We start from the raw sequence: 27755 nt of genomic DNA, 5'->3' as shown, positions 1-27755 counted from the left end.
GCCTTTAGTAGTCCAATGACCTTGTTTTGTTTTTTTAATTTCCTGTATAGTGGGTCAGCATTATAGTGATATTGATAGAACTTTGTGGTGTTTTTGTATCTGCTGTGGTGTTAAATATTCCTGTAGGTAGCGTTTTGCGGTGAGAGCTCTATAAAAATCTATCATAGGATTACTATCGGTGCTTTTTCGTCAGGAGGCTGCTGTGACTTCTCTGGAAATCAATCGCTGTCTGATTTTTCGTCCTTCGACGAGACGGTGGCGTGATTGTACAGTCCCTCTGCCATCAGGTGCAAGGCCAGAGCGTTTTTAGCGCCGGTGGACTTCTTGATTTTCGCCCTCTTGTTCTGGAACCAGATCTTGATCTGCGACTCGTTCAGGCCCAGCTCCTGCGCCAGGTTCTGCCGCCTCTGCTCGGTCAGATACCGATTGGTCTGAAACTCCGTTTTTAGTCTTTGCAGCTGCTCTGCTGTGAAGGCCGTCCGTGGTCGCTTGTCCTCTTTGCTGCTGGTCGTTTTCTTCTTTGGTTTGCGAGATCTTGGCCCTGCAGTGTGGGAGATATGGGGATTGGGGGGGGGGGGGGGGGGGGGGGGGTCACAAACAGACGTATGTTGGTTTGTCAATATCAAAACATGGTCACTATTATGGGCAAAAAAATGAAAACAAGTGCGATAATCAGGCAAACAGCTGAACAAGAACTTTAGAAATTAATAAAATATGAATTATTAGGTTTTCTCATGAAATGAATGAAGCCACGTATGACTACAATGTTACTGCTTTACATTTAGGATACAGCCTGCACATTAATATGAAACAGGTGCGTCCGTGAAGTCTATTTATTGAAACGATGTCGATTTTTAATTCCCCAAAATCAAGAACCAAGTAACAAACGTCTCTCCAGACATCTGTTGTCATTCGGTGACCGTCTGTAGAAGTTTGTTTTTTTTGTGTGTGTACGTAAACCAAGTCACGAAATAAGTTTTGAATCCCTGAAGCAAATTTTTTGGCAAACGTTTTAAAAAAACGAGGACTGATTGTAAAAATGTTGACACGTCGCTGAGGAAAACAAGCAAGAAGCTAAACCTCCCCTCCCTCCCTGTTTCTATTCCTCGTCCTCGCTTACACACATATACGTGTAGCCTACACACACACACACACACACACACACACACACACACACCGTCTGTAGCAATAAGGAATTATGAGCCAATAGGAAAACACACTGGGCAAAAACATCACTGGCACATCTCAGCTACTGTTTTGCTGCAGTTCAATGCAGCTACTTTGCATTTTTTTGTTTTCGTGGACCACTTGAAAAGCTCCTCAATGGGCAAACGTGAATGGAATTTGAGCAGCACACATTATAAACACGTTCATTTTCCATCTGGGTAGAGAGGCCTATTCGGTGGAGCTTTGCACTTGGTGTTTGGTTCCCTCCTCCAAACAGTGTGGAAAACATTAATGAAACGACATGATGCAGGCCGAACCTTTCATGCTGATGAATCAGCCACACAGCGTGTGTGTGTGTGTGTGTGTTTCGAGCAGCCCATATACAACTGTGCAGCTCTACAACTCGTAGTAGTCGCCTACGCCACACCATACAGCGTTACATAATGCATGAGAACAAGTTGTCCGCTACTTTTCAACGATGAATACACTGGATGTTAAATTTGCTGCAGGTTGACAAGTCGTAGCGTGAGTTTCCTCGTAAACACACGTTGGAAATAAACTCGCTATCCAGCATATTAGCCGTGGGAGCGTCCATTGTGAAAACAGATGCATATTTAATTCATCCCGATCACCATAACGCGTCTAAGGAGCAAAACAGCTCCACTGAGAGCACCAGATATTATTTTGCAGACCTGCAGATTCTCTGGAAGACACTCAAGCCTGTCAGCGCTAATGTTTAGTATATGTAGGACCCCAGTATTATCATATTCATAACCCGAGGAAATATACGAGACGACTGCCTGAATGGGAAGAAATAAATGTGCGTAATAGCTAAAAAAAAGTGACATTTTTTTCTTGTTTAGATGTATGTTGGTGAGTAGTTTAAATGAAAAAGATTACAATTCAATTGATTTCAAGCAATTTATTTTCTTTCTCTTTTGCATTTAAAATAGGCCCTCCTCTCACTGAAAAGCCCAATTTGTGTTACGTGTTTCTGTGATATATTTTCCACATTGTACAAGGACGTGTTTTTCCTGTAGTCTACAACAGCATTTGTTGTTGTTTTTTTTACATTAAATTATGTCTGAAATTCTAAATAGATTTGCGTTCAGTCAATGCTCAGCCTGCTGCTCGGCACGGTTCGCTACTCTACTCGGGAGAAGTCGGTCAAGGCATCCGGGGTCAGTGGTACGGGGTATTTCAGGTCACCGAGAAGACGGTAGAGTAAAAACGCATGCACCAACCTGAAGAAGGCCTGTCCGAGTATCTGGTGCAGTAGACCCAGGCTGGCCACAGCATGGACTTGGACGGTGGTGGGTTTGAGCTGGCTTGGGAACTGTCTGAGTCTGAGCTTAGGCACTGGTCTTCTCTCTCCCCGTGGGGTTTCAGGGGCTCCTCCGCGGCTATAGCTGGCTTCTTGCTCACGGTGACCGTGTGCGGAGTGGAGGTCCCCTCCGCCGGCACCGTGTTCCCCACCGGCTCGGTCTGAGGGGCGTCGGGGCTGTCGGGGCTCTCCCGTGACGCGAAACTGCTCTCCTCGCGGGTTGCACCCCCGTCCTTTTTCCGTCCGAAATCCGGCCGCAGGATGTTGTCGATGAAGAAATTGGTGACCCGATGAGGGATCTGCAGGTTCCCCGGCGCCTGTAAGAGGGGTAGGATGGCTCTGTTCGATTCATCCGCCGACTCCTGCCGCTCCACCACGTCTCTGTTGCCGCGATCATTTTCTTCCATACTGATTCACTTTCCCCGCTTTACTCTCTTTAACTCTGTATCGCTCTCTCTCCCTCCCTCTCTCTCTCTCCGCTGCAATAAATCGCAAGGAACTTCAGGGAAATTAGATTGTAAAAAAAAAACTCCACGCGTAAAATAGATATAAAAAATAAAATTCAAATGCTAGTGGGTGCCTTGGACACCATGCAAAGCCTTGCGATAGTGTCCTCTAAGAAAAGCATACTTTTTTGACATATATTCCCTCAATATCGGGTTCACAACTGATATCGCAGAGCTAAAACATTTGCGCACCATCCAATTAAGTGTTATCCGATTTGAGTGTGCTCAGCAATGCCTACACCTAAACTAAACTAAGGGTAAATAAAGAGGCTCCTAAACTGATGCTCTAATACTCTCACTCTGGAGTTTGGTTCTTATTTTCAATACGAGCCCCCCGAGTGACGTTTTCCCACCGTCCTCCCAGACACGTGCCTAGCACCAATGGGATGGCAGAAACCAAGACACGTGACGCAGACGCCAGAGCAGTCCACAAACGCCCATCCTCGCCTTAGTAAAGGGAAAGAGTCCCGAGCTGAAGAAGCCTAATTTAAATCCAGCGCATGCTTCCAGATACTCCCAATAACTCATTTGTGTTTATGAACCTGTAACTTATTTTTTGGGGGAGTATTTTTAAAAAGGAAAACCACCGTGCGCATCACCTTGTTTGTGTGTATTAAAACAATGGAAGAATGAAGCATCGGGTGTCAAAGTGGCATGTGGGGACCCCCGGGGTTCCTCGCTTGCAGGGCAGGGAGGGATTCCCAATAAAACGATGAATAGTATTTGTTTGCCATATATATACACACTATATCATATAGTATATACAAGTTTAATTCTCGACACTTTACGATTCCCACAGCTCATTACAGCTCCATTCTACAACAATAGCAGCAAACCTGCTCATTTGAAGGCAAATGAGACAAAACCCTATTGTAGAGGGTAAAATGGCCTCATGTGGATGCATTCGGGGATCCGTGACCTGAAAATCTTTGAGGCAACATGTGTTGCATAGCTGAACGTTCACCTTTTAGGCAACATTGAAAACACGATTATCGGTTGTTAACAATACATCTGCATTAAAGGTTATTATAACACCTGTAAGGTCAAATTGACTCGCAGCAATTTAAAGTCAGGTTGTCCTGGCCAAGGTTGAATGTGGTAAACAATAACGTGCATGGATGGAGTGTGGACATTATTTTCTTTATTTTGAAAAAATGGAATCTCAAAACATGCATCTCTTTTTTTAAACATATAGCGACAGCACATGTTATGTTCCAGCGTGACATTTCACCACTTTATTTGCAGAATGCCTCACGCGACAGTCTGATAATTGTCCACAAGATGCATCAAAAGCTACAATGACTCTTCTTCCCTGTCTGATTTCAAAGGCGCAGAGATGCGTGTTAAGTGTTTTTTGATGCTCTCATGCTCGCCTGTCGTGACGCTGCGGTCGACCGAGTACTGGGTCCATATCCCTTTAAAAGAAATCAGTGATGCAAACAAACTGTTTCGTGCACGGTGCTCAGGACAGAGTCGCGCCAAAGACAAAACTTTGGGTAACTTTGCTGACCAGTGCTAAGTTTGTGCTTCTCCTCCCAGGACGCCACCGGGCTGCGGGGATGGCTCAGCCGGTTCTCCGCTGGCGTTTGAACCGAGGCTGCGCGTAAAAGAAACGGGGGGCATTGAGGAGGACCAGGGGAGCAGCAAGACTGAGACTGAGTGAGGAGCCTTTGAACAATTCAGTTGGAAAGTCAGACAGATGCTCTCTCTTTTCTGTTATTAAAAGCACGCGTTGTCTGCACGCGTTGTCTGCACAAGGATTTCTAAAATGAACCATGGACGCATATTATTTGTGGTCACACGTCATAGAATATGAGAGAGCTATATGAGGACGTTTGCCATATCAAAAACCTGTACTTTTTGGACGCTCTGAAGGTTGTAGCAAGAACCTGCTGCTCAAAACTGTTTTAATTATTTGTATTTGTGACACGCTGGAATTTAAACTCGAGTCTAAACCTGGCATTGTCCTGCGGGAAACATTCTATCCTTGACTTTTTTCCACTTGTTAAACACAGGCTTTGTGCAAATTGCAAAGTAATTACAGTGAAGTTTTTTTTTTTGTTACCTTAAATATTTGTTTGGGGCTTATCTGCGCTTGCGTTCACAGCTCATATGCACACACATTCTCCAAATGCCACATCAAAGGGTCGAAGATGGTCTTTGGATCGTATTTTTCTTCAACAAATGCTCGCATCATTTAAATTTTTTTTTTTTAAATCCTCAAATCTGCCTGAAACATCCTCTGCTACTATCTGATGGCAACGAGAGCTCTCACTTCGGCTGCTGAAGTGAAAGTTGGGAGTGAAAGATGTAATTAGACAGGCCACTCTCATGCTGCGATTGTTTCTCACTTGTGTGTGGAAGCGCAGATTAATGTTGAGCGCTAAATAAGCAGCAGACAATGGAGGCACAGACAGGCCGCTACCGCCTGGGCTTGGCCTCTAACCTCACAGCAAAGCAGGGACGTCTGGAGGAAATGACACCATATCAGGCTCTGAATTATAATAAGAGCCTGTGTGCACTACAAAAGAAGGTACACATTCTAGCACGACACACAGTCTTCAAAGCCCTAGCTTCTTGTTTTTCTTTTATTAAGTGACATATCTGGCACTAATTTACCTTGTTTACATTTTGAGGCTGCTTTTTAATTGGGAATATTGTTTTTCTTTACGCACAAGAACTATATCTGTAAAAAGAATTGTGCTCGAAAAAAGGTGAAACACCAGTGTGCAGAAGTCCTCTTACTGTACTGTAGTTTTTAAACAAGCTTTTAATACTCAAAACTAGACTATATGGGTCTTTTTTGCAGTGTATCGTACATGCACACAATCCCACTATTGTGGGATTTTGATTCACTATTGTCTGTTCAGTTTTGACTGGCTTGTTTTGGACTGTGGTGGTTTAAAAAAAAGAAAAAGAAGGAAGACAAGATGTGTCCTGTTTTAGCAGAAGAATCAGTCACCATCGTTTGTCGCTTCGCTTTGAGGATTTCAGTTTGACACATAAGTCGGACTTTGTGGTTTACTTGGTTGTGAATGAAAACACATTGTGTGACAGTCTGTCCTGGTTGACTCAGGGTTAAAACTGTGCCGTAGCACCCAATTGTTTCGCATATGACTATTTATTTTTGAAAGCCTGGCTTTGTCTTACGTGTTTGGTCGTTGTGAAGTGAAGCCCCTTCATATTCAGTCTTCAGGATGTTTGTTGTCTCTTAAATATTGAAAGACAATTTGAAAATGAAGCTTTTGTGATGGTAGCTGACTTTTGACCATTGTGTGTGTGTGTGTGTGTGTTTTTTAACCTCCATCTAGTCCTGTGCAGATGCGTTTAATTGGTTAAATGAATCTACAATAACATATAATTGTTCTTGCTCGTAATGATCAAAAACTAACTAAAGCAGTCTGTAATACTGTCGCTAAAACGAGACTGCATGTGCTCATCAAGCAGGCCTCAGCCGCTTGTATTGTAGGCGTGTGTGGATTTATTTAAGGTGAGCATGTGCACTTTTCAACATTTTGATAGCAGACGTGGAGATAAAGACAGATATTCCTCAAAAAAAGGGGCCATTATCAACACATTTCTGTGCAACAAACCAAACCTGGTCTGCTATCCGCTCACGTGTTGAATACCGATGCACTTGTTGTATTCCCTGCAAGCGTTCATTGAAATAATTTGCTCCATAACATTCAATTACTGACGTTTAAAAAGCCGAAGTCCAATCACGAATGAATGATATGAAGTTTTGGAAAATTCTTGGAGCTTTATTTTTAATTTGCCAACATGCGATCATCATTAACGTATTATCTTGACTATTGCTGCATTATGGTTAAAGCAGATAGGTCGAATACAGTTTCAGTATGAATGTATTCTGTTATTGTTCATGGAAGCAGGACATATTGATTATCGTACATCTCATATCTGTCAAGTTCTTCTAAATAAGTGAATGCTTCAGTTTTCTTTCTCTTTGTTTATTAAATAAAAACACTGGGGGACCTCATCTGGTTTGCATGAAAGGGTTAATATTCCCCGTTTTTGAAAAAAATAATCAATGCAGATAACGCACAGTTATGTGTCTGTTCCTCCTGCAACTGGGTCTATTTCACATTCACTTATAGCTTTACACCCCCACTCCCTCCTCCTCGCGCTCACACATACACACCCCTCCCACTATAATAAATCGCATGCATTGTGCGCATGTGCCCTGTACTTGAGTTCCTATTACCTATTTTTTTTCCTCTGTATTTTCCTTGGTAGGATTGTCTTACACGTCAGCAGCGCTCAGTACTATGGAGTACTACAAAAGGTGACGCGCAGAAGGAGGATTTGTGAATGGACGCCGTGATGTGTGCCAGCTCACAGATCAGAGGGTGGTGGTGGGACCTCTGCAGATGCACCCTGAGCCCCCTGCACCCCCCCCCCCCTCTCTCTACCCCGGCACCCCCCTTTCCTCCCTCCCTCGGCCACCACCCCTCCCTCCCCCGGCCACTACCCCTCCCTCCAGATGAATGGGGATCTCGATATCAGCTCTGTCACCATGCAGGGGTCGGACCAAATCCTCCAGCTTCCTGTGCCTTTCAAACCCTGAAAGCAAGTCTCTCCTATTTGATGATCCCATATGATTTTTTTTGTTGTTGTGCTTTTGTGGGCCGGGAAGCTCGCTGCCCCCTGTTTTTCATCCCGGGTCAGCCAAGAGCATGGCAGCCGCATTAGAGAAGATTAGAAATGGGCCTAATTGTGTCTACACTGCAAAAAGTCAATCAGTTTAGAGAGACAATTAATCTAGTTTTACAAAAAAAATAAAGAAAATTAGGATTTGGAGACAGAGTTCCACCTGCAGTGCCCCGTTTTTCTCCAGGAATTTGACAGAACTCGTAGTGCGTTGGATATGGGAGAAATGGGCAGATCACAAGAAATGTATGGAGAAAAAATTTAATTTGGATTAAAAACAAATGCAATTATTTGATCGCATTGGGTAATGAAACGATATGGATATTTTTGCAGTGTAATACACAAACGTCTGCCTATTAGCAGGCATGCTTCATTTTTTTGGGATCAAATGTTGCTGGAATACTGTATCGTATATGTAACTCCATATTTGGGTTAATTACTGAACTTCTTTTTACTCTTCTGAAAGCCATAGCATGATGTATAATGTACACTTTGTATTTTGGGGAACATTTGGCATGGTGCGTCTCAAAGTCTATGTATTTTAGTTGATGCTGCTGAATCTCCTTTACTCCACTATTTATTCATCATACATCACCGTACGTAGATGATGTCTACATCATTTTTTTCCGTGAGTGTGAAAGTCTTTACAGAGAAATCCTCTGGAGTCGCCACGCAGCGGACTTTGGGGCTGTTTGATCTTCTGCTTTCAGCCCTTTATAGGTTTTAATAACTCTTAATCCGTCTGATCGGTCTGGCGTAGATACGTCTCATTTGAATTGTGATTGTTATTCGGGAGCGGCTCGTATTTCTCCACAGAAGTTTCAAACGGAGCTTAGCACAAACAACTGCACCACCCTGAGCGCAATTAAGGCCTCAGCTAAATTGGATGAAGGATAATTGAATGCAGCTGAGCTCCCATCCGCAAACTCCTGAACGCATCACTGATATGAGGAAAACATTCGCTGACTAGTCACTGTTTTTTTTTCACGTTTCTAAAGGAGTAAATGTTTCTTAAAGTAAAGCAGCAGCACTCATCTGATTCAAAAACTATTTGTATTGAAGTCCATTGCTCATAAGATACAAACATAAATGGGATTAAAAAAAGAAAGTTGTAATTGAGTTGTGTTGGATGCAGAGTTAAACTTAAGCCAGACCAATACAGCACGGCTGCAACTTTACATTTAATATTGATTCCTGGTCTTCCCCAAGTGGAAAACATAGGTTTTTTTTAAAGTTAATGATTAGTGTGTAAATTATAAATAGGCGTATTACGAGGCCAAGTTGCTCATATAATAAGACTCATCAGGAGTCGGTTTGTTCAATTTCTGAATCTTTTATTTGAAAATTCGGAACTTTAAATCAAACTTCAGGAATAAACAGGCTAAAATATCACAGCTCTGACTACAAAATAACACGAGACCTGAAATATAATTGTTGTAGGAAAGTCGACGTGAATTGCTTTACATTTAATATCGCCTCCAACTTTATTTATTTAATTTCGGAATTATTCCATGACAAAGAGGAAACTACGGCCGATTGATTCTTTGGGTTAAAATATAGAAAAAGTAGCTCAGGGAAGAAGACGCTGACAAAAAAGATTTAGCCATTCGTGACGTGTCCCCACAAGTTAAAAACTAGTGTTTCACTATTATTTCCATGTTAAAATAAACGTGTAAAAGTCACCAGCCTATGAGTTTGGCTGACTAACTTTGCGCACAACGATTGTTTAAGTATCAGGTAGTCTCTATAAGGTTCGTGTTAGACACTCTGTCAGGCCCACGGTATTGTTCACATACTGTAGTGTCCCAGCTGGTCCGCAGGACTTTTCACGTCTTACTTGTGACGGCAAAGAATGAAATGCACGTTGGGTCTATTTCCGTAAGGTTAATGGGTTCACATTCTCCGCCATAAAGAACAAATAGGCTGCCATGCAACACGGGGGAGCCGAGGGGAACAAGGGAGGGGAGGGGAGGGGAGGGGGGGGCATTTATGAATGAAAATGTGCCGCAAAACAGATCTCAAAGAAAAAAACAATGTGATGTAAAAACGTGCACGTTCAGTCTTCCCTGATTACTCTCACTCACTCGCTCACTCAGCCCGATGGGCCCCGAACGTTTTTGGGCTCCTGTGCGGGGTGCGCCCAGGATGCTTTACGGGTTTTGGATCGTCCAAATACCTCGTGCACCTGTCTCGCGCTCCTGTGTGAGTTTATGAGCAGGGAAGAACAAGTGAGAGAGAGAGAGAGAGACAGGTGGAAAGCACTTGCTGGATAATAAACAGTCTGGTTTAAGCAGGCCAGTGAAATGAGAGGTGGGTTTTCTTCGTCAGCTCACAAAAACATACAATATTCTGTGTTTTAGTTTTATTTCTTTTAAAGCTCGTCCCATGTAAATATCCTGCAAAACCAAATCGCAACATCAGCATTTTCCAAATATGCACGTTAAACTATAGAAGGCTACATTTTCCAAATCGTATTCGTCCCCAATTAAGGCAACTCTCAAAGTACATTCAACCTGAAGCATCTTAGTTGATTTTAAGTTCATCCGAACAGTTGCACATGTCAAACCAACACCCAGATGTGCTCATATCACAGCATAGAGTTCTAAAAGTTCTACATTTAATTTAAGAAAAAAATCCAGCACATGCTACAACTTTTTTTTCCTCTCCCGTTTATTTCCGTTTTCAGATTGGAATTCATTCTAAATGGGAGAAACAATTCATGTCATGCCTCTGTGTCCAGCTTGCAACTTTAATTATAGTGGAAGAAGGTCAGTCATAAGCGGTTTTTCGACCCCTCTCCCTGTGTGGCATCGCGCCCTGATCCGGTTAACTGCCAAAATAGTGCTGGACTCCCCTGAAAGCGCCATGTGCGACAGAGTCCCTTTCACCCCGCGTGCACCTGAGTTGTTTTTACCCCCCAGCCGCGGATATGTTGTGGATTTGTCACTTATCAGGGGCCAGGCTGTCAAAGGCCATTTTAGGAGCAATAACTTTCCCAGTTGGATTTAGCCTGCCAACTTTGTGCGTCTCTCAGCAGCGAGATGAATAGGCTGCATGCCTGTTGCTTCCCAGAAATGTCTCTTACGCCTACTAATGAAGACTAATTAAAACATGACAAACATCGACCTTTAGTGCATCCTAAACAGGGCTGCAAGCATGATTTGGATTATGCAAATGAAGTCTACCTTCTTTGACAATATTCAGGGGACATATTTCTTAGACGTGTCCGTAAACAGACCAGCTTGTTTAAACGTGTTGTAGAGTTCTGCTCCACACGGCAGTTGTCTTGGCTTTTCATTTCTTCTAAATGATTGAATAACTCTTTCTTCATGTTTGATGTTTTGATAGATATAGCTATGGGTTTCTTTTACACAATTCAAAGCACATGTCCAGGCCTCGACAGAGCTAATCTTCAAATCAGATTGACAGATCATCTCTTCATATTTAATCATTTTATTATTCATAGAAATCTGAGGAAGAAGCATGGATATTGACCTGCGGTGTACATTTTTAACCGATACTGTCTGGGAGGTTTCTATAAAAATGCCAAGTTGTTGTGGTCTGCGTCTCGGGATATGATCATGTAATGGCTTTGCGCATGCTTACATGCATTCCATTACCTTTTATTCAGTTATTATTACCACCCTGGTCGGTTTACAGTCTGATCTGGGCTGTAAGATGCACTGGGTGTGTTTCATTTACACTGGGACGGATTTGTTTCGATGGCATGCATAATGTGGCATCACCTGAGGTTTAGGCTGTCATTTTATTATTGTCCTGCGGAGGAAGTAGAGGAATCAACAGGAATGGCACACAAGGCTAAGGCTGCTGACTGAACTGATACATCCCAGTGAGATGTGAACTGTTGTTTACACTGTTAAAGACGATGCTGCATCTGTAGTCTGCTCCCTGTGTTTTTATGTACATGTTTTCCTTTTATGCCTTTGATTTTGGCCCGAAAGCACTGAATGAATGGACACAAAAGAAGAAGCTGGAAACCGAAATGAGAAAATGAAGAAAAGGTGTTAACGGATCATTACACCCTCAGACAGGAATACGTAATGCATATCAGCCTGAGACTGCCATTTGAATGGGATCTGAGAGGTAATTTGAGCTAAAATGGAGTCCACTTCTGAGCCCCCCCATGGCATGCACTGTAATTCATTATTCCTGGCCGGCACTGGGAGAGGCAATGAGCGAGGGCAGAGGACAGAGGACAGGAGTGGACCCAGCTCTGGTGTAATGAAGACTCAGTCGAACTAAACCACCCACACACACACACACACACACACACACACACACACACACACACACACACACACACACACACACTCAGTCTTTCATTATATTTCACAGAGAGCAGCACATTAATGCCACTGAAGACCTTTTGGCAGAGAAATAAGAGTGTGCAGTGATTTCCTCCACACTCAATCCATTTCATTGACCTTTTCTATCATGCATGTGACTCTGCCCCTCTCACTGCAGTGAGAGATAAATATTCCAAGAATAATCTTCCTGCCACTGTTTAATAAATCATCTTTTTAAATCTGAATTTTGATGTTCCTTGGTGGGTTCGAGAGGCTTTCAGGAAAATCTGTTTATTTAAAAATATATATATATATTTCTTAAAATGTTCTCTTTTGTGTGCAATATGTGCATGCTTGAACATACATTTTTTAAACATATGGAGCTTGTTGTTTCAGATGAACTAAATTGTATCTATCTATATTTTTGTCTGAAGTTGTCAGGAGGTTTATGTTCTCTAAATGTAGTCTTATTAAAAGTAGTTGGATGAATAGGTTTCTGCATTTATTGAGATCAGGCCCTGCAAGACATTTGCTGTTCCTTGTGCCTCCACTAGGGGTCCACAAAGGTCACGGTAATAATGTCCAGACAAGCTGAGAGGATAAATACTGTCATCTGGTGGTAACAAAAGCCATCACTACTGAGTAGATAGCACTGTAATACTAACCTATAGTGGTAACATTATTAATGTTGGGCATTCCAATGTGTTATATTTACATTTTTATGTGACCAACGTTGTCTGATGTGTTGATCTTTGTCTGTGATACGTGTCTTTATATCTTCCTCTTTTCCAAACCTGTGAGCCACGAAATCTAAAGGGACGTCTATTTCTTTTTATGGTTGTACAGGAATACTGCGTTTGCATTTATGACCAAGATTTTCTATCAAATTATAAATGTAAATGAAACTATGAATAATTTAAATCACAGAAAAAAAAGTACATTAGTCCAGTCTTGTGGTAAAACGTTTACTCGGGTGTGATCAGTGTACTTCTTATTCATGCAAATCAATGATTTATGCACTTGTGCAGCATTAGTTTACAGTAAGTTCAGTGATTCCTCCTTTCTTCAGATATTGCCACATCAAATACAGTCTCTAAACAAAATCCAATGGGGAAAAAGCTGAATGAATCCAGCGAAAGACATCATTTTCCACTTATTTCATGACCGACATGCCGATTTTCCTCAAGTAGCAAAAGCACAAAATCTATATCAGCCTGTTCCATCCCTTCATTAAAGCTAAATGATTTTCCAAACCAATGCTTTCTAAATTGCTGCACCATTCCTTCAAATGGAGATACTCTATAGATGTCTTGTACATCATTTCCCATATACTGACATGTCTGCTGTCTTTGGTAAACGTTGTGCTCTCTTCTAGACTTTACCACTTGAACAGGGTTTGGCCGCACAGCATCAGTTTGTGATGGCCGACCCACTGGTGGGCCTCTGCTTGTAATCTTGTTCTAATTGAAGAGTTAAATGTTAACATCACTGTCTTCATGTTTACTGGCAGTTTGACTCGCTGCAACACAGCAAAAAGCTCAGGAACCGCATTTTCAAAGACATAATCAAAACACAAAGGTGCTGCAGGGAGATGGAATTGAACAGTCTACCAGGAGAACCTATAGATGGCTCAAATCAATAGATGAGATGGGCCCGGGCCTGTCTCCTCGCCTTGAAGGAAGGACAGAGAGAGTGAGAGGAAGAGAGAGAGAGAGAGAGGGGGGGGGAGGGGGGGTCTTTTGGCAACAAGGAGGCACTCTAATGGAGTCTTTCAGTTTGCTGTGGCTGGAAATGAAAGGAGGTTGAAGCCCGGCCAATTATTCTGCCTGAGAAGAGGAGGAGACTGAAAGAGGAAGGAGAGGGGAGAAGTGGCGTGTGGCGCTGGATCGTTGGCCTGTCGGAGGGAGAGAGAGATAGATAGATAGATAGATAAATGGATAGATATGGGACAGATTCACAGATGTATGGAGAGCCTCCCAGACCGAGGGGTTCATTCAGAATAGCCCACAGATATTGGCCCCACTCCCAGAAATTCCCCCCAGAGCAAAAGGTTAACTGTCAGTCCCCCGCTAGGTATAAATATAAGTCTGCCCTCCAGAAAGGCGTGTTCAGAGGGAGGGGGGGGGGAGGACAGTTCCTCGTGATCCCAGTGACACACAGGGGCGGGGGTAGTTTCAGGGTTTTTTTGTGGGAGGGGGGGGGAGAGATGCCCGCCGAAGACATTATAATGGCTCAGGAGACTGACAGAGAGCCCGGACAAAAGAGTGTCCTCATCCATTCAACTTGGCCGTGACAGCAGACACAACAAACGCCACCATCAGCATCCCAGAAAGCTCCGGTGCAATTGAGCTGCGGCTGCATTTGAAACCCAGAAAAAAAGAGGAAAAATCAGAGAGCCTTTGTTTTACTGAAGCTGCTGAGACGTGTAATTAGGCTGGTGTCTACTCAGAGGCAGAATGAGGGAAGCTCAGCTGTACGTTAGTATCAGGTTTATATCACTAGTGTGATTGGTTGGTTTTACAGTTGGCGTCACTATGTCAGTACCGTACACATAATTCATCTTCTATGATAATCCAGTCCCATGTGTGAGTAGAGACTATACGTTGACCTCTTTATCAGTTTATTTTTCACTTAAATCCATTGTAGCAAAAATGATACATGGCTGAAATATCGGACACACAGAAACTCTAAAACATCAACACAAAAAGGTGCTTCAACACCTCGAAACAATAAAGCTTCCTTTTCAGTGAAACACACCTGAATATCAGCAGATTCCACCTGATGTGAACTGCCACAAAAAAGCACTTAAAAAAATAAATCAGGTTTCCTTTGACTAAATGTCACATCTTCTTTATTTCATCTCTCCGGTGAGTCATTGGTTTTGACTCTGAAGGCATGTATTCTCAACACAAAAACAAAGATGTTGTTGCTTTTTTTTTTTTTAAGTATCCTCACTGCATATACTTGCAACAAGTTATGTTTTTCAGCCACCATCAGAAATAATAAATAAGGAAGAATAATCGTCTAATGCATACTCCGATTGCACTTAATCCTCTAGACCCCCAAACGCTAACTAACATACTGTAGGTCTAGTATGGTAATAACACCTTTCTGATCACATAGGAAAGCCATTAAACATCAGCAATAATGTCATGTTTGTACAAATGATGAACACTAAACTGTTATAGTGACAAAAGCACTACATTCTATAATACACAGGCAATCACAGATTGCAAATCTTAAGAAATAATGTCCTGCCCTCTCTTTTTAACTGGTGTACGTTCCCAATAGTTTGAATCTGAAGTGGGAAATAATGTGTATGACCACAAAGACATTTAACACCATGGTCACAACAGTGTCTTAATCTGGTGACCACAGATTCTGGCAAAAGTAGTTCTAGTATACTCCTGGTACATTCTTTCAAAACACGGGCCACCATGGCGGCTTTCTTCGCTCTGCTCATGGAAAAAAAAACACAAATTGTGAATTTCCATCGTGATTAACGCCTTGGTGTCTTACTTTCCAATCAATCTGTGTGTTAGAAGAGGACAAAACAATGTACTGCAGGTCTCGGAATAGTTCTCCAGACGATAGAATGTGACCTTGTTGCAAACATGGTGCCATTCACAGGTAAACGCGACCAGCCTACAGCTCATGTCGCCAGCGCAAACTAATTGGCACTCTTGAACACATTTCCCATCCGTCTTCATTCCATCAACCATCCTCCCGCACGTGCTCCAGTCACTTTAAAGTTCAACTTAGCTGAGCGGGATCGATGCCACTCTCGTGTCTTTACGGTAAATACGTACCAATGTGTTTCCGCCCTGCTGCCGGCTTTAGCTACATATTCAGCGTACAGATGGGACTCTCGGCAAGAAAGTCGTTTCCCAAATATTTCTTTTAACAAATGGGAAGCATCATTCATACAGTACATTTGGTTCGGGGTCATTCAAAAACTACAAAATAAATACTTAATTTGGTCTGACTGGGAACATACATCTCCCCTGTGGCCCCAGTGATGCAACCGAGGCCGCTGAACACATTTCAATGCGAGAGTGAAGACATTTTTTTTTTTTCTTCTTTTGTCCACTCGTACAACGTTTCCCCTTTTATGATCATAATATATTCAGGCTTAAAAACAAAACCAGTCTTCTCTGCTAAGACCAGGACGCAGCCGCACTAAAAGCGCACGCTTCCACTCCACGAACTGCAGAAAGAAACGTACTTCCAGCATTAAAATAAAAACCAGTTCACTTCAATAAACAACAAGAGAAAACAAGGCAAACACTGTCCTCCTGTGTAGTGTGAAGGAAGCCTGAATGCTAATGGGGTAGAACAGAGGTGGGAGGAAGAGGCTGTTTGGCCACAAGGAGGTGCAGAGGACATGGCACGTTAGATGAGGGGCTTTTTTCTTCTTTTTTTCTGACCCGCACTTTGTTATGAGAACAAAGGATGAAGTGAAAACAATGAGTCTTTTTTCTCTCCTGTTATTCTCCTCATTCTACACGTAACTTGTCCATCTTTACGTCGTCTGTCCTTCGCCCGGGTTCCCTGCGTTTCCACTGTTTAGTCCATGTGGGGTTTCTCGACGCCACCCTGAGGGGGGGTGGGGGAAGAGCAGAGAAGACGCTCGGTGTGAATAACACATCAATCAAAGTTCTACAGCAATTAGAGAAAACATTAGAATAAGTGGAGTTGCAAAGTTGCTTACAAATTGGGTTTCTTTAAGTGTATGGGTCGTGGCTGAAACCTTTTTTATGTCAGAAGTGAAGTAGGTTTATGATCCTTACAGCGACAGGCGTCTCGCAAAGTTGTGTCATAAAACTACTCTATTGTTCTGATGACAGGGAAGCTTAACAGCCTCAGGTGACTCATTTAAAGACATGAATTACACATTAGTTTCCTTTTCCTGTAAACTCAAAACTGCAGCTTGAACCAAACTGTGGAAAATATCCAGATTTTTTTTTTTTTAGCTTTCAAGTAAATATGAACCGGTTGTTGATTTATGAACAAATCAGGAAAACTTTTAGGTTTCAAGTTTAAAGACGGGAACATTTTTCTTTCAGTTCTCCTTTTTTGGAAAGTTAGATTCTTCCTTTGTTGTACAATAAGAGAAGAGAGTACTGCTTGCTCGACACAACAGAAATGCATACGGTACTGCTTTTGTCATTGCTCATTTTTCCCCATCACAAAAAAAAAGAAAATTCTAAATATATTCAGATAAAGTTTGTGAACTGAACTTTTTGCTCACATATTCCAAAACTCCACCTCTGATTGTAACTTCAAATAACATTGTAAGATGAGCAAGCATTAAAGCAGATCAAGTAAGTACAAGAACTAGACTAGTCTTTATTCTGCCTGTTTAATGCTGCAAAACAGACCGTTTCACTAGAGCTGGCTTTGACCCAGAAGACTGAAAAAAAAAACCGACGTTTGAGATGCAAAGTCTCATGTTCCTCCTGATCCTGCTCATAAATGACCCACTGGAGCGAAAGAGAGAAAGAGAAAAACAAAACCACGAGTACAGACTTGTGCCAACATTCCTCAGGCCTCATCACAAACAAAAAACAACAAGTAGCAAATGAGCCTCTGGTCAGCCGAGTCCTGACTGGCTCTGTGTCTCACCACGACTGTGAAAAACAACAGCCCTTAATCTGCTTTCACTTGAGTCAAACTGAGGGAGTGACGGGACTCTTACTTTACAGACAGAATGAGGTGAGGCTTCTGGGCACAGCTTAATGAAGGCATCAAAGCTGACTTGATGGGATAATTATGAAGGCCGGGGAGGCGTCCAATGCACTTTGTGCAACTTTAAACCAGTTTGACAATTTTATCAGCTGTTATGACTCAGTATGACATTTGCAAATAAAGCACGTGTGGTGCGGAGGAGTTTTTGGAAGTTAAAGGAATAGTTCACCTAAAAGCCAAAATGTGACACTCATTGTTTAACTTCTAGATGTTACACATAAAGAACTGCAAGCCAATACATATGTTTAAAAATTTCAAATAGATATTGAATGCAAATATTCTGCACATGGAGGGCGTCAGTTTTGTTTACCGCTAGGTCACTAGGTATGGGAATCAGATTATTATTATCATAAATAATGAATAAAACAAACTAGCTGAAATGCTCACAAATGTTGGATTCACAAATTGAGCAATGTTTCAAGTGTCTTGAGAGTGACTATATATATATATATATATATATATATATATATATATATAAAAAATTGTTGCAGACATTACCATGGCAAGTTGGCGTCCGATGTTTCCCACGGTAACACCGCCTGAGAAGAATATGCATGGGAGCCAGGAGCGTACATACAAGAAGTCTGGAGACGTATACCTGAAAGAGAGAGGAAAAAAAAGATGAAATCATTCGTAATGATGTAGAGCAGGTTAAGTGAGCTGATCCTGACCTCCTCGGAGGGTGTCAAAAATAAACCCAGTTCTCTCCGAAGCTAAATAAGATGTTGAACAATAATCTCAGCAGAATGTCATGTCACAGAATAAGATACAGACTCTTACTAACAGGACAGACATCTTGAAGAGACACGCCAAAGACAGATCCGAGTGCGGAAAAACAAACAAAATCTGTGATGCAAGACAATATACTCATTTCTTCTCATTCTTCTCCGTTTCATCCTTGTAAAGTCAGCATGAGCTGCAGCTACCCTTTGAACCTCTTAACATGAACAGCAGTCTCTTTTCTCAGCTGTGTATTTTTGATGGCATGCCACTGAAGCCGGTAGGGGGTCCTGTTAATTGGGCTCCCAGAGACAGGGTGACCTCCCAAAATAGAACTAGCTACCTCAAGCCTTATCGGTCTCATCTTTTTTTGATGGAATCATACAGCTGGGAGTACTTCCAGGTACATTACGTACTTCATTCACACAAGGGTGGATTATTGCTGAAACAAACCAGTTTGGAGTGTACTATCAAACTCGTGATTAATCATCGTTGACAGAATCAGTTTTGTTTCCTCAAGAGGGAAAAACCTGGGCAACTTGTCTTCCCTCTGTGCAGTGAATGCTAATGGCTAACTTACTGGTAAACTCCATTGTAGACCAGCAGCTGTGTGAAAACAGTAGCTAGGACGGCAGTGGTGATGCCCAAACCGAAGCCGCTCCTGGACCGGTCGAATGTCCACCACAGGCCCAAGGACAAGGCTGCCAGCGTGAGGGAGAGCTGCACGTTGTTGTCAAAGTCTAGTTTCTGTGTTACCAGGCAGTTAAGGACACAAACCAAAACAGAATGAAGCCAGCATATGATTAGTTCTTACTCAAATATTTGCACGACATGCAGAAGTTCCGTCACTTCTTAACGGGTAAAGCAGGACATCCTGTTGCGTCAGATACTTTGTCCAACTAGAGATAGAACTGTGCATTTACCATGCATTTTGAAATCTATATAATGGACAAGGAGAGTGCTTGAAAGGATACAACACTGGCGTGGTTAATGCCGACGAACACTGCGATGCACCTCATGACGCTGGCCCACTCCCTCTTGAACTTGTGGGGCTCTCCCAAATGGCTGTCGAGGCAGGGATACAGCAGGCCGACAACAGCTGTGAGCGGGAAACAAACGGACCCAAATTACACAAGATAAGCAAACCCTGACATGTATTCACAAATTGCAAAATGAAGTGGAGCTGCTGCGTGGAATTACTTTAAATGCTGAACATGCACTTCCATAATGAAGTCTCATTTAGACACCTGCATACACTAAAAAAAAGACACTTTAAAAACAAGAATAGATTATTTAAATTTGATCTTGTGAACTTTTTCTTCAATGCCGTTTGTTTGACGGTTATTTTTGATGGAATGCCTGGTTTTAAATAAAGTTAAGCTCTAGTTTTCTAGTTACCAGACATTGTGAAAATATTGCTTGTTTTCTGCGACCATCAGTCCAAAATCCAAATCGATAGTCAGTTTATCATTGCATAAGACTAATACAACTAGCAAATCCTCACAATTTAGAAACTAAAACCAGGTATTGTGTTTTTTCTTTCTGTTAAAATAGATTAGGATAATGGAAAGGACAAATAATAATAGTTCATGTAATTCACTGTAAATATTGAGTAGGATACTGTAAACACATATTTTACATGATGAAGACCATGAGTACGTTCCTACATGATACGGAGAGATATTTGGCTCATACTAATACCAATAGACTGAAAAAATATGAATATGCAGTTCTACTTTCGTTTATTTTCTGGCCCGTAGCACATGGTAAGAGGAGCAGACGATAAATCATGATGTTTTTCCCCTCAGAGCTTCCCCACCCACTTCCTGGTTCCTGGCCTTAAAGTACCTCCCCCTCAGCTCACCCGTTATGACACGAGCCAATGAGCGCGCAGCTGATCTCGTATCCGGCTGTTGCGGCCAATCAGAGGTCGAAAATCAATAACATCTGTTCTAAGTCATTTTTTTTTTTAGAACTGACTGCCAGACTAGACCATAAAGACTAGTATAACATTAGAGAGGAAGGCTTGTATAATAGCAAACAATAACAAAGCCGAATGGTGATTCACAACTACACAGTAGCAGTAATATACAAGTATTGTTTTACGTCTCAAACTATTTAAAAATGTACTTATTGTATAGCTTAGTGTGGTGTTTCATGTAAATTAACCCCACATACATTATTTCCAGACATTTTAGTACCCATTGATGATTCTGGAAAACACATTTTACTGGAAAACACATTTAACACATTTTATTTTTCTCTATCCTTCTGTCTTTATATGGAAGAAACTACTGCACTGTAACCCCTCCCCTCGCTGCATTCCTTTGTCTCAAACTGAGCAGCAAACTAGGACAAACTGCTCTCCACGACTATTTATGAACACACAAATTCACATTTATGTCGCAGCGTGTTGTCCACTCACCGGCCCCTGTGCCGCAGCACGGCGGGATCCACCAGGCAGACGAAAACAAAGTTGTCATCACCTCCTCGGGAAACAGGGTGACATGTCTTTGTATCTGCAGCAAGTTGAGCACCAGGGCGAGGACCGCGCCGACGGTGAAGAGGACGAGACCCCGGCGGATCAGGTTGGCCGTCCGGACGTCGTGCAGAGAGCCGTAGGCATTGCTGAGCACCGAGGTGATGATGGACATCATTTCTTCAGCTTTGGATGCTAACCAGTTAGCTTCGGATGAGTGTTTGGTTTCAACCCTTGATGCACAGGAGCAGCTCCAGCAGTGCTCCTCTAGTCTGGGCATTTGGCACTTCAAGGCTGGAGGAGAGTTGGATACATTTGTGACAACATAGATACATTTAGCTTGCAAGCAGATAGATTCAATGTTGCACAGATAACGAATGGTTTCCCGCCCCCTGCTACAGGAGAAGTAGCGAGTGAAGGCTGGTGCTTACCTCGATGTCAAGATGTCTTCAGTTCTGGTTCTGGTGCCGCCTCGTCAAATGATTAAGCCGGGATCCCCTCCTTGTTTTCCTGCTCGTTGCAACAAGGACCGCGATCACGCTGTTTGTTCACATCATCGTTAGCACCCAGACAGCGAGAGAACACAGTGTTGCTCCATTCCACAGCACAGACGCTCATACCAGGCACAACAGCTTTCTCTGCAGAACACAATCACAGCTGTGTCGGGTGAGAATCGGCAGCCAATCAGAGCGCGGCGGCTGATATGACGTGGCGCCACCCCACCGCCCCCTCGTCCGGGACGGACGCACAAACCAGGAGGCTGTTGAGCAGAAGTGAAAGTGTAAACAGAGAAGTACTTCAAATGGCGCTCAAACATAGGGAACTGTAAAGGGCATTTGAAGAGATGTAACAAAAGTTCATATGTTGGATATTATAAGAGCAGACATACAACCAAAGAAGCCCTATAAGTCATGCTAAACTCAGGACTGAAAACAGCTGCAATAGAGATCCATAATGGGCTCATGCAAGATTATTATTTAAAAAAAAAGGGAAATATGTGTTTACCAGGCTAAAAGCAGAATTCCCTGTTGAATAAATGCTCAAACTTTTCAAAGGTCTATCAAAGGTTCGCTACCTGGCCAAATTGAAGGTTATTGGTAATTTGGATCCCTATACGATGAGTGCAGATCGTTTCAGTGCCGATCCTACTTATCTTCCATCGGTAAACTACGCCAACATCTACACGTATCTCGTGAACACCCCCAGTCCTTACACAAAAGACGAGTTGGAGTGCTACAAAGGGCTCGACGCTTATAATCAGTTTGTCAGTGGATGGGTCCGAGACGTCAAAGCAACGGTCGTCGACAATTCTCATCTCGTCATTGGAAGGGTAAATATATACAGATCTGGTCCGATATTTAGCAATATTCAATATTTACTCAGTGCAAACAGACACGTGTGTTTGTGTACATTGTACATGCACGTCATTGTGTGCGTGTGTAGGAATTCACTTTAAACTAACCCCTAACTTCCCCCTAACTAACGCTGAGGCTGCATCTCTGTGTTTCGCCTGTTGTACACGCTCGACACGTCTCTGGTACCGACTGCTGTCACGGGCCGATGAAGCTTCGGAAACCTTCTCATGTCCAAGTTTAATTTATATTTCCTTTATTAAATACTGTTCACAAACGAATTAGTAAATAAAATCACTGACCACTTATAAAGTGATCCGCACATACTCTAGTGTACGCCAAATTCCATTCCTTTATATCTCGAGAGATGCGTGACAGCCATTTCTGGCGGCGTCGCTTGGATAGCTCCTTCGTGTCATTTCCTTGATGTGTAATGACCGCTGGCAAACGAAAGAATGATTTCTTGTCTATCAGCTCTGCTGCCACAACCAAAGACAGCACAAAAGTTCACCACCGATAGGTTAAGCGACTCAGCCGTGCATGCCAGTGGCTTTGTGTGTACTCCAACATGGCCGACAGCTAAACTGTGACGTCACACGAGACCACTCTATAGGCAGCTTTGGGAAATGGGATTAGAGCCACAACTTCTTTTTTTTTCTTTCTGTTGTTGATATAAAGTTGAATTTTGGCTAAGGTTAGAGGAGGCGTGGCTTGCCTGCTTGCAAAGAGGTGCATGCAGGAAGGGGCATGTAGACTAACTGCAGTCAGTCACAGATAATGTGAAAGGTTCATTTTCCAAGGACGGACAACAACATGGAAACGTGTTTTGCAAGAACCAGTGTGACTCAGGTGTATGGTGCAATGCGATAACAAACCTCCCCCCATTGCATACGTGCAGCAAAACACATCTATGGGTGCATTTCGTTTTTTACTGTGCCTGAGGACATGTAGAGCAAAAAAAAAGAGACTGCATCTAGAATCCAGTTATGTCAGTTTTTCTTTTAAAAAGTCCCCTGCTAAGTCATATTTACTTAACATCAGGTGCTGGCACTTTGTACAACGTAATACCATGGTTGAATCATCTTTGTTTCATGCAAATTGACTTGCAAAATGAAGTGATGCATCATGACCTACAGCAAATGTTTGGTAAACAAAACAGAAAGCTTATCAATCAGATAGCATTTATTTTCAATGAAGAATTCAGTTTAATTAAACTCCTTCGCTGTAATTAAGACGCTGATGTCTCAGGGTATTGTATTTATTGTTTTTTCGGCTTTTATTTGGTGCTAAAATGAGTTATGCACCAAATGGGGGAACTGGTTTCTAGTTGTCACCCAGTGTTCAGCTTCAAAGCCTTAACCCAACTGCTGAATTTATCTCTCTCAATGGCTGATTTGATGTGCCATGTGGAGGAAATCGATGCCCCCATTACTGGGAATATTGAAAGAAAACATCATGTAACCATAATGAAAGCAGACATGGGAGCATTACAAGCCCACCAGACTTTTTAGCCACGCTAGCAGCATGGCTCTATGGCAATGTCAGTCTGTCAGTACATTGCTTTGGTCCAGACTGAAATCTCTCAACAACTATTTCATGTATTGCCGTGACATTTTGCACATAGCATTCGTGATGTGACGATGCGTCCTAATCCTAATGATTTTCATGATCCCCCAACATGGTGCCACTTTTCTGTGGCACCATGCGGTTCAAACTAGTGAATGTCTTTACAACCGTGGGAGGGATTGCCATGAAATTTGGTGCACACATGAATGTACTGTACCTTGTGTTTAGTGCGAATTGGCGAATGCTAGCGTGCGAACATGGCAAACTGAGATGGGGAACACAGTAAACATTGTTCCTGCTTGTCATCAAAATGCTAGCATTGTCATTGTGAGCGAATTAGCATGCTGATGGTAACATTTAGCTCAAAGACAAGGGAGTAGAATTTGGTAAGGACAGAAAGGACATGTCCATACAAATCATCCAGTGACAACCGAATGTTCCCTGGCAATCATTTTGGTTTGCAATTGGGGTTAAAATACCCAGGAAAACTAGAAAAAAAGTGACAACTAAATGATACAGAAACCTGGATTTTGAGTGTGGATGGGCAAGTTATTAAACACTAACAGAATCAGGTTTAGAGCAATTTATTTGTTACAAACAGTCCTTCACAAAAACAAAACCGAGTGTTATTGTCAACCTGCCACGGACATCAGAGACGAAATGAAACCGATCGGCAGTAAAACACCTCCGAATCTTTACGAGCCAGACATATACGGGCTACCTGAGTGCAGCTGCTTCCACACATGCTCTTATGCCAATAAAACCACACAATAGCGACTGAGATGAAAGTTCACACAGTTACCACATCACCGATATCGGAACCCATCGGAAAAAAAATCACATGGGGGCTGAGCATGGGGCTGAAGTGAGATAAGCAATACAGAAAAAACGCCAAAAAATCAGCACACCCTGGCAGTTGGGTCCAACATTTTTATAAGTCGTCCACCTATTATATTAGCTGGGTCGAGTACGAATCCATGTTCAAAATCAAGGCGTAGATGCAGTAGCATACAGACAAAACAGCACCGGCTATGACAACCTTCAAATGACAAATTAGAAAAGCAGTTCGTACACATAGTACGACGCTTACTAAATAACACTGTTTAGTTTGTTTACATCAAACACAATCTGGCACACATGGCTCCACAGTTAATGGCACCTCAAACAGCAGCAGAATGTTCACAGAAACTACAGTACAATGTAAGCCATCACAGACACACACACACACACACACACACACACACAACTGAATGAATAAACTCACACCTGCAGGAAATGTTTTGAATGTGCAGAAAGTTTTGAACGGTGGCAAACACATGCACATGAGCTGTTACACTCCAGGTATTTATAAATGAATTGCATGAGTGTATCATTGATGGGAATAGGTGCCGCATGCGCTTGTAATATAGTTACTTCCTCAAACAAAGGACACAAAAGAGTACGGGAGAGTAAATCACGCCTACATGTGTGTTGATTCAGCAGAACCTGATCTGAATGCAAATTTGAAAGCAGTACAGAGTGCCTGAGAGCCTGACTGCGTTATGTTCCAGTACATTTTGAATTGTCACCTGCTGCCCAAATTATGTTTTTTTTGCCCCACTATAGCAGCTTCAGAATGAGTGTTTGAATGTTTGTATTTCATATGGATATATAAGTCATGTTATAGGTATTACAGTTTCCAGACGGCACATTGAAATTGACCGAGTTTAAATTGGTTCCACTTGAACAGAATGAGAAAATGCCACTTCTAAAATGGCAGTGATAACTGGATGGTTAAATATAAATGTCACAGCTGCACTCCACTGGAGCAGTTTCACTATTTTGTCCCAAACAAGTCAAGCATGAAAGTATATTGAAGGGTTGAAAAGTTTGCATTTGAAATTACAAGTCGCATGTTAGCTAACGCAGAGCCATCACAACCATGAAAATGACTCGGCATATAGCGCCTAGCAACCGGCAGAGCTGGCGCAGGCATTGAGGAGGTTTCAGCCACATCAGAAGATAAAGCAGGATGCTGTGACACTTCAAATGAATCGCAGATCAAGCGTGCCATAGATTACGCCGTTAGACTGGGAGGGATTGAATTATAGCTGCAGGAAAAGCCTGCTGGTAAATTGATCAGTCAAACTCAAGCTTGACAATTTCTTTCCTCAATCTTGTGTGAAATTATGAGGGGAAACATCCTAATCCGTCCTCTCGGAGAGTTGATTAAGACGGAAACGGTTTCAGTGTTATCCTCTCTATTCCTTCTAGTTCAGGTGTCAAAAATCATTGCGTTTATTCCTCTACTAAGTGCTAAGCTACTTCACATTTAGAATTGTTCAATCCTTGAATAAAGAGGGCACATTTATGCAAATGCTCACTAGGTAATGACAGTATCCATCCCTTTTAATCACTCGGTAAATGATCCAAAATTCGCTCAAAATGTTCGAACCCTATCTTCTTCCTTTCTCCAATACCGCTGCTCCAATGCATTCTGGATACTCTGGATTCATACATCTCGCTCCCTGTGCCATGAAAGATGAAAGAGGTTTCTGCAGTATGGAGTGTGTCAAGCAGCTTAACAAAGGGTGCAATGAAGGGCCCGACTCTACGGCCCGAGGGCGTGGCACCAGGATGCAGTCTCTTTGTTTTTCAGCGTTCGGCTTGAGAATTGTTTCAGAGCAGCTCACCTGTTTTCACAGCCAGGTCCGACACTTACCCCCCCCCCCCCCCGCACAGTCCTATATTCTGGCTGTATTACGCTTAAACAGAAACAATATGTTGTGCTGAATGATAAACACATCCTAAATCAGGGCAAAACACACTCTGCTATTCAGTGAATGAAAATGTTTCTATCTCACAGGCCTTGTCTTTCATTCAATGTCGTTTGAAGGAATAGTTTTTGGGAAATCGGAAAGCTGTTTGCACTCTTGATGCTAAGCTAAGCTTAGCTAACGGGCTGCAGCCTTATATTTAATGAACAGCCGTTATGCTACATTTACATCCACTCAGATTTTTTTTTAGATCTTATCATCTAACTCTCTGCAAAATAGCACATAAGCGTATTACCCAAGTTGTTAAAACTAGTCATGACGCGCAGACTTCACGATGTGTCTGTTATGACAAACTGCCTGCTGCTCTTATCATCTGTGAGTTTCCCAGTGTCAGGTTTATTGCTGCCGTTGAACTTTTAAAAGCTATTTCACTTTAAAGAAAAACCCTTGAGTTTGTTATCTGTCTTCAAAGGAAATTGCACGAAGGTGATAAGTACTGTGTCTAGCGGGGCTGCTGACTGTACTTTATGTTCTTCTGTGCAACCTGGTAAACAAATGACTCAACACCACAATTTCAAAACGTACCGCAATGGTAAACCAACACTTCTTTGACAATATCACAAAAACTGAACATTATAAGCGCCACAAAGGTAATACTTTTTTGCATGGCCAATGTATTGGGCTGCTTTAGATTACAGCATGGGTGTTTGTGATCCTGCCCCCCCCGGGCTGTATATGAGGCATATTTAAACAAAGGCTCTATTCAAGTCAGCCACACTAGAAGTGCCCATGAGCGGTACAGCTCAAACAGCCAATCAGCATCCCAAATGACCCCCGCCTGGCTGCTCAGGTGTCATTCTCGACCAATAGCAGCCGCTCCCTCGCTGGGTACATCTGTGTGTGTGTGTGTGTGTGTGTGTGTGTGTGTGTGTGTGTGTGTGTGTGTGTGTGTGTGTGTGTGTGTGTGTGTGTGTGTGTGTGTGTGTGTGTGTGTGTGTGTGTGTTCAATGCAGGAGCATTATTCAAATCGACCTGCTGTAACAAAGTTTTGTTTTGTTGTTTGTCTACCCTACTTGTACTTTTTGGACTATTTTTGAAAATCAGCCATTTTACTTTCTACTTTTTATCACAAATAAAGTATTTAACGAGATAAAAATTGTCC

General features: G+C 42.4%; 2 protein-coding genes across 2 annotated transcripts; both read right to left on the bottom strand.

Moving 5' to 3' along the window:
* Positions 1-218: 218 nt before the first annotated feature.
* Positions 219-2898, bottom strand: en2a (engrailed homeobox 2a; the record flags this gene model as incomplete). The annotated part of the gene is made up of 2 exons (XM_079291876.1): positions 219-541; positions 2412-2898. The coding sequence occupies 2 exons, from the start codon at positions 2896-2898 to the stop codon at positions 219-221; spliced, it is 810 nt and encodes a 269-aa protein (XP_079148002.1).
* Positions 2899-14806: 11908 nt separating this feature from the next.
* On the bottom strand, positions 14807-21541 carry insig1 (insulin induced gene 1). The gene is made up of 6 exons (XM_079291865.1): positions 21351-21541; positions 20866-21213; positions 19415-19539; positions 19021-19187; positions 18219-18318; positions 14807-16568 (listed from the first exon to the last, which is right to left on the bottom strand). The coding sequence occupies exons 2-6, from the start codon at positions 21197-21199 to the stop codon at positions 16539-16541; spliced, it is 756 nt and encodes a 251-aa protein (XP_079147991.1). The 5' UTR covers positions 21200-21213; positions 21351-21541; the 3' UTR covers positions 14807-16538.
* Between the last annotated feature and the right edge of the window lie 6214 nt (positions 21542-27755).

The sequence above is a fragment of the Melanostigma gelatinosum genome (genome assembly GCF_949748355.1).
Source record: "Melanostigma gelatinosum genome assembly, chromosome: 20".
Lineage (NCBI taxonomy): Eukaryota > Metazoa > Chordata > Actinopteri > Perciformes > Zoarcidae > Melanostigma > Melanostigma gelatinosum.
This window is presented reverse-complemented; position numbering and strand designations above follow the sequence as displayed.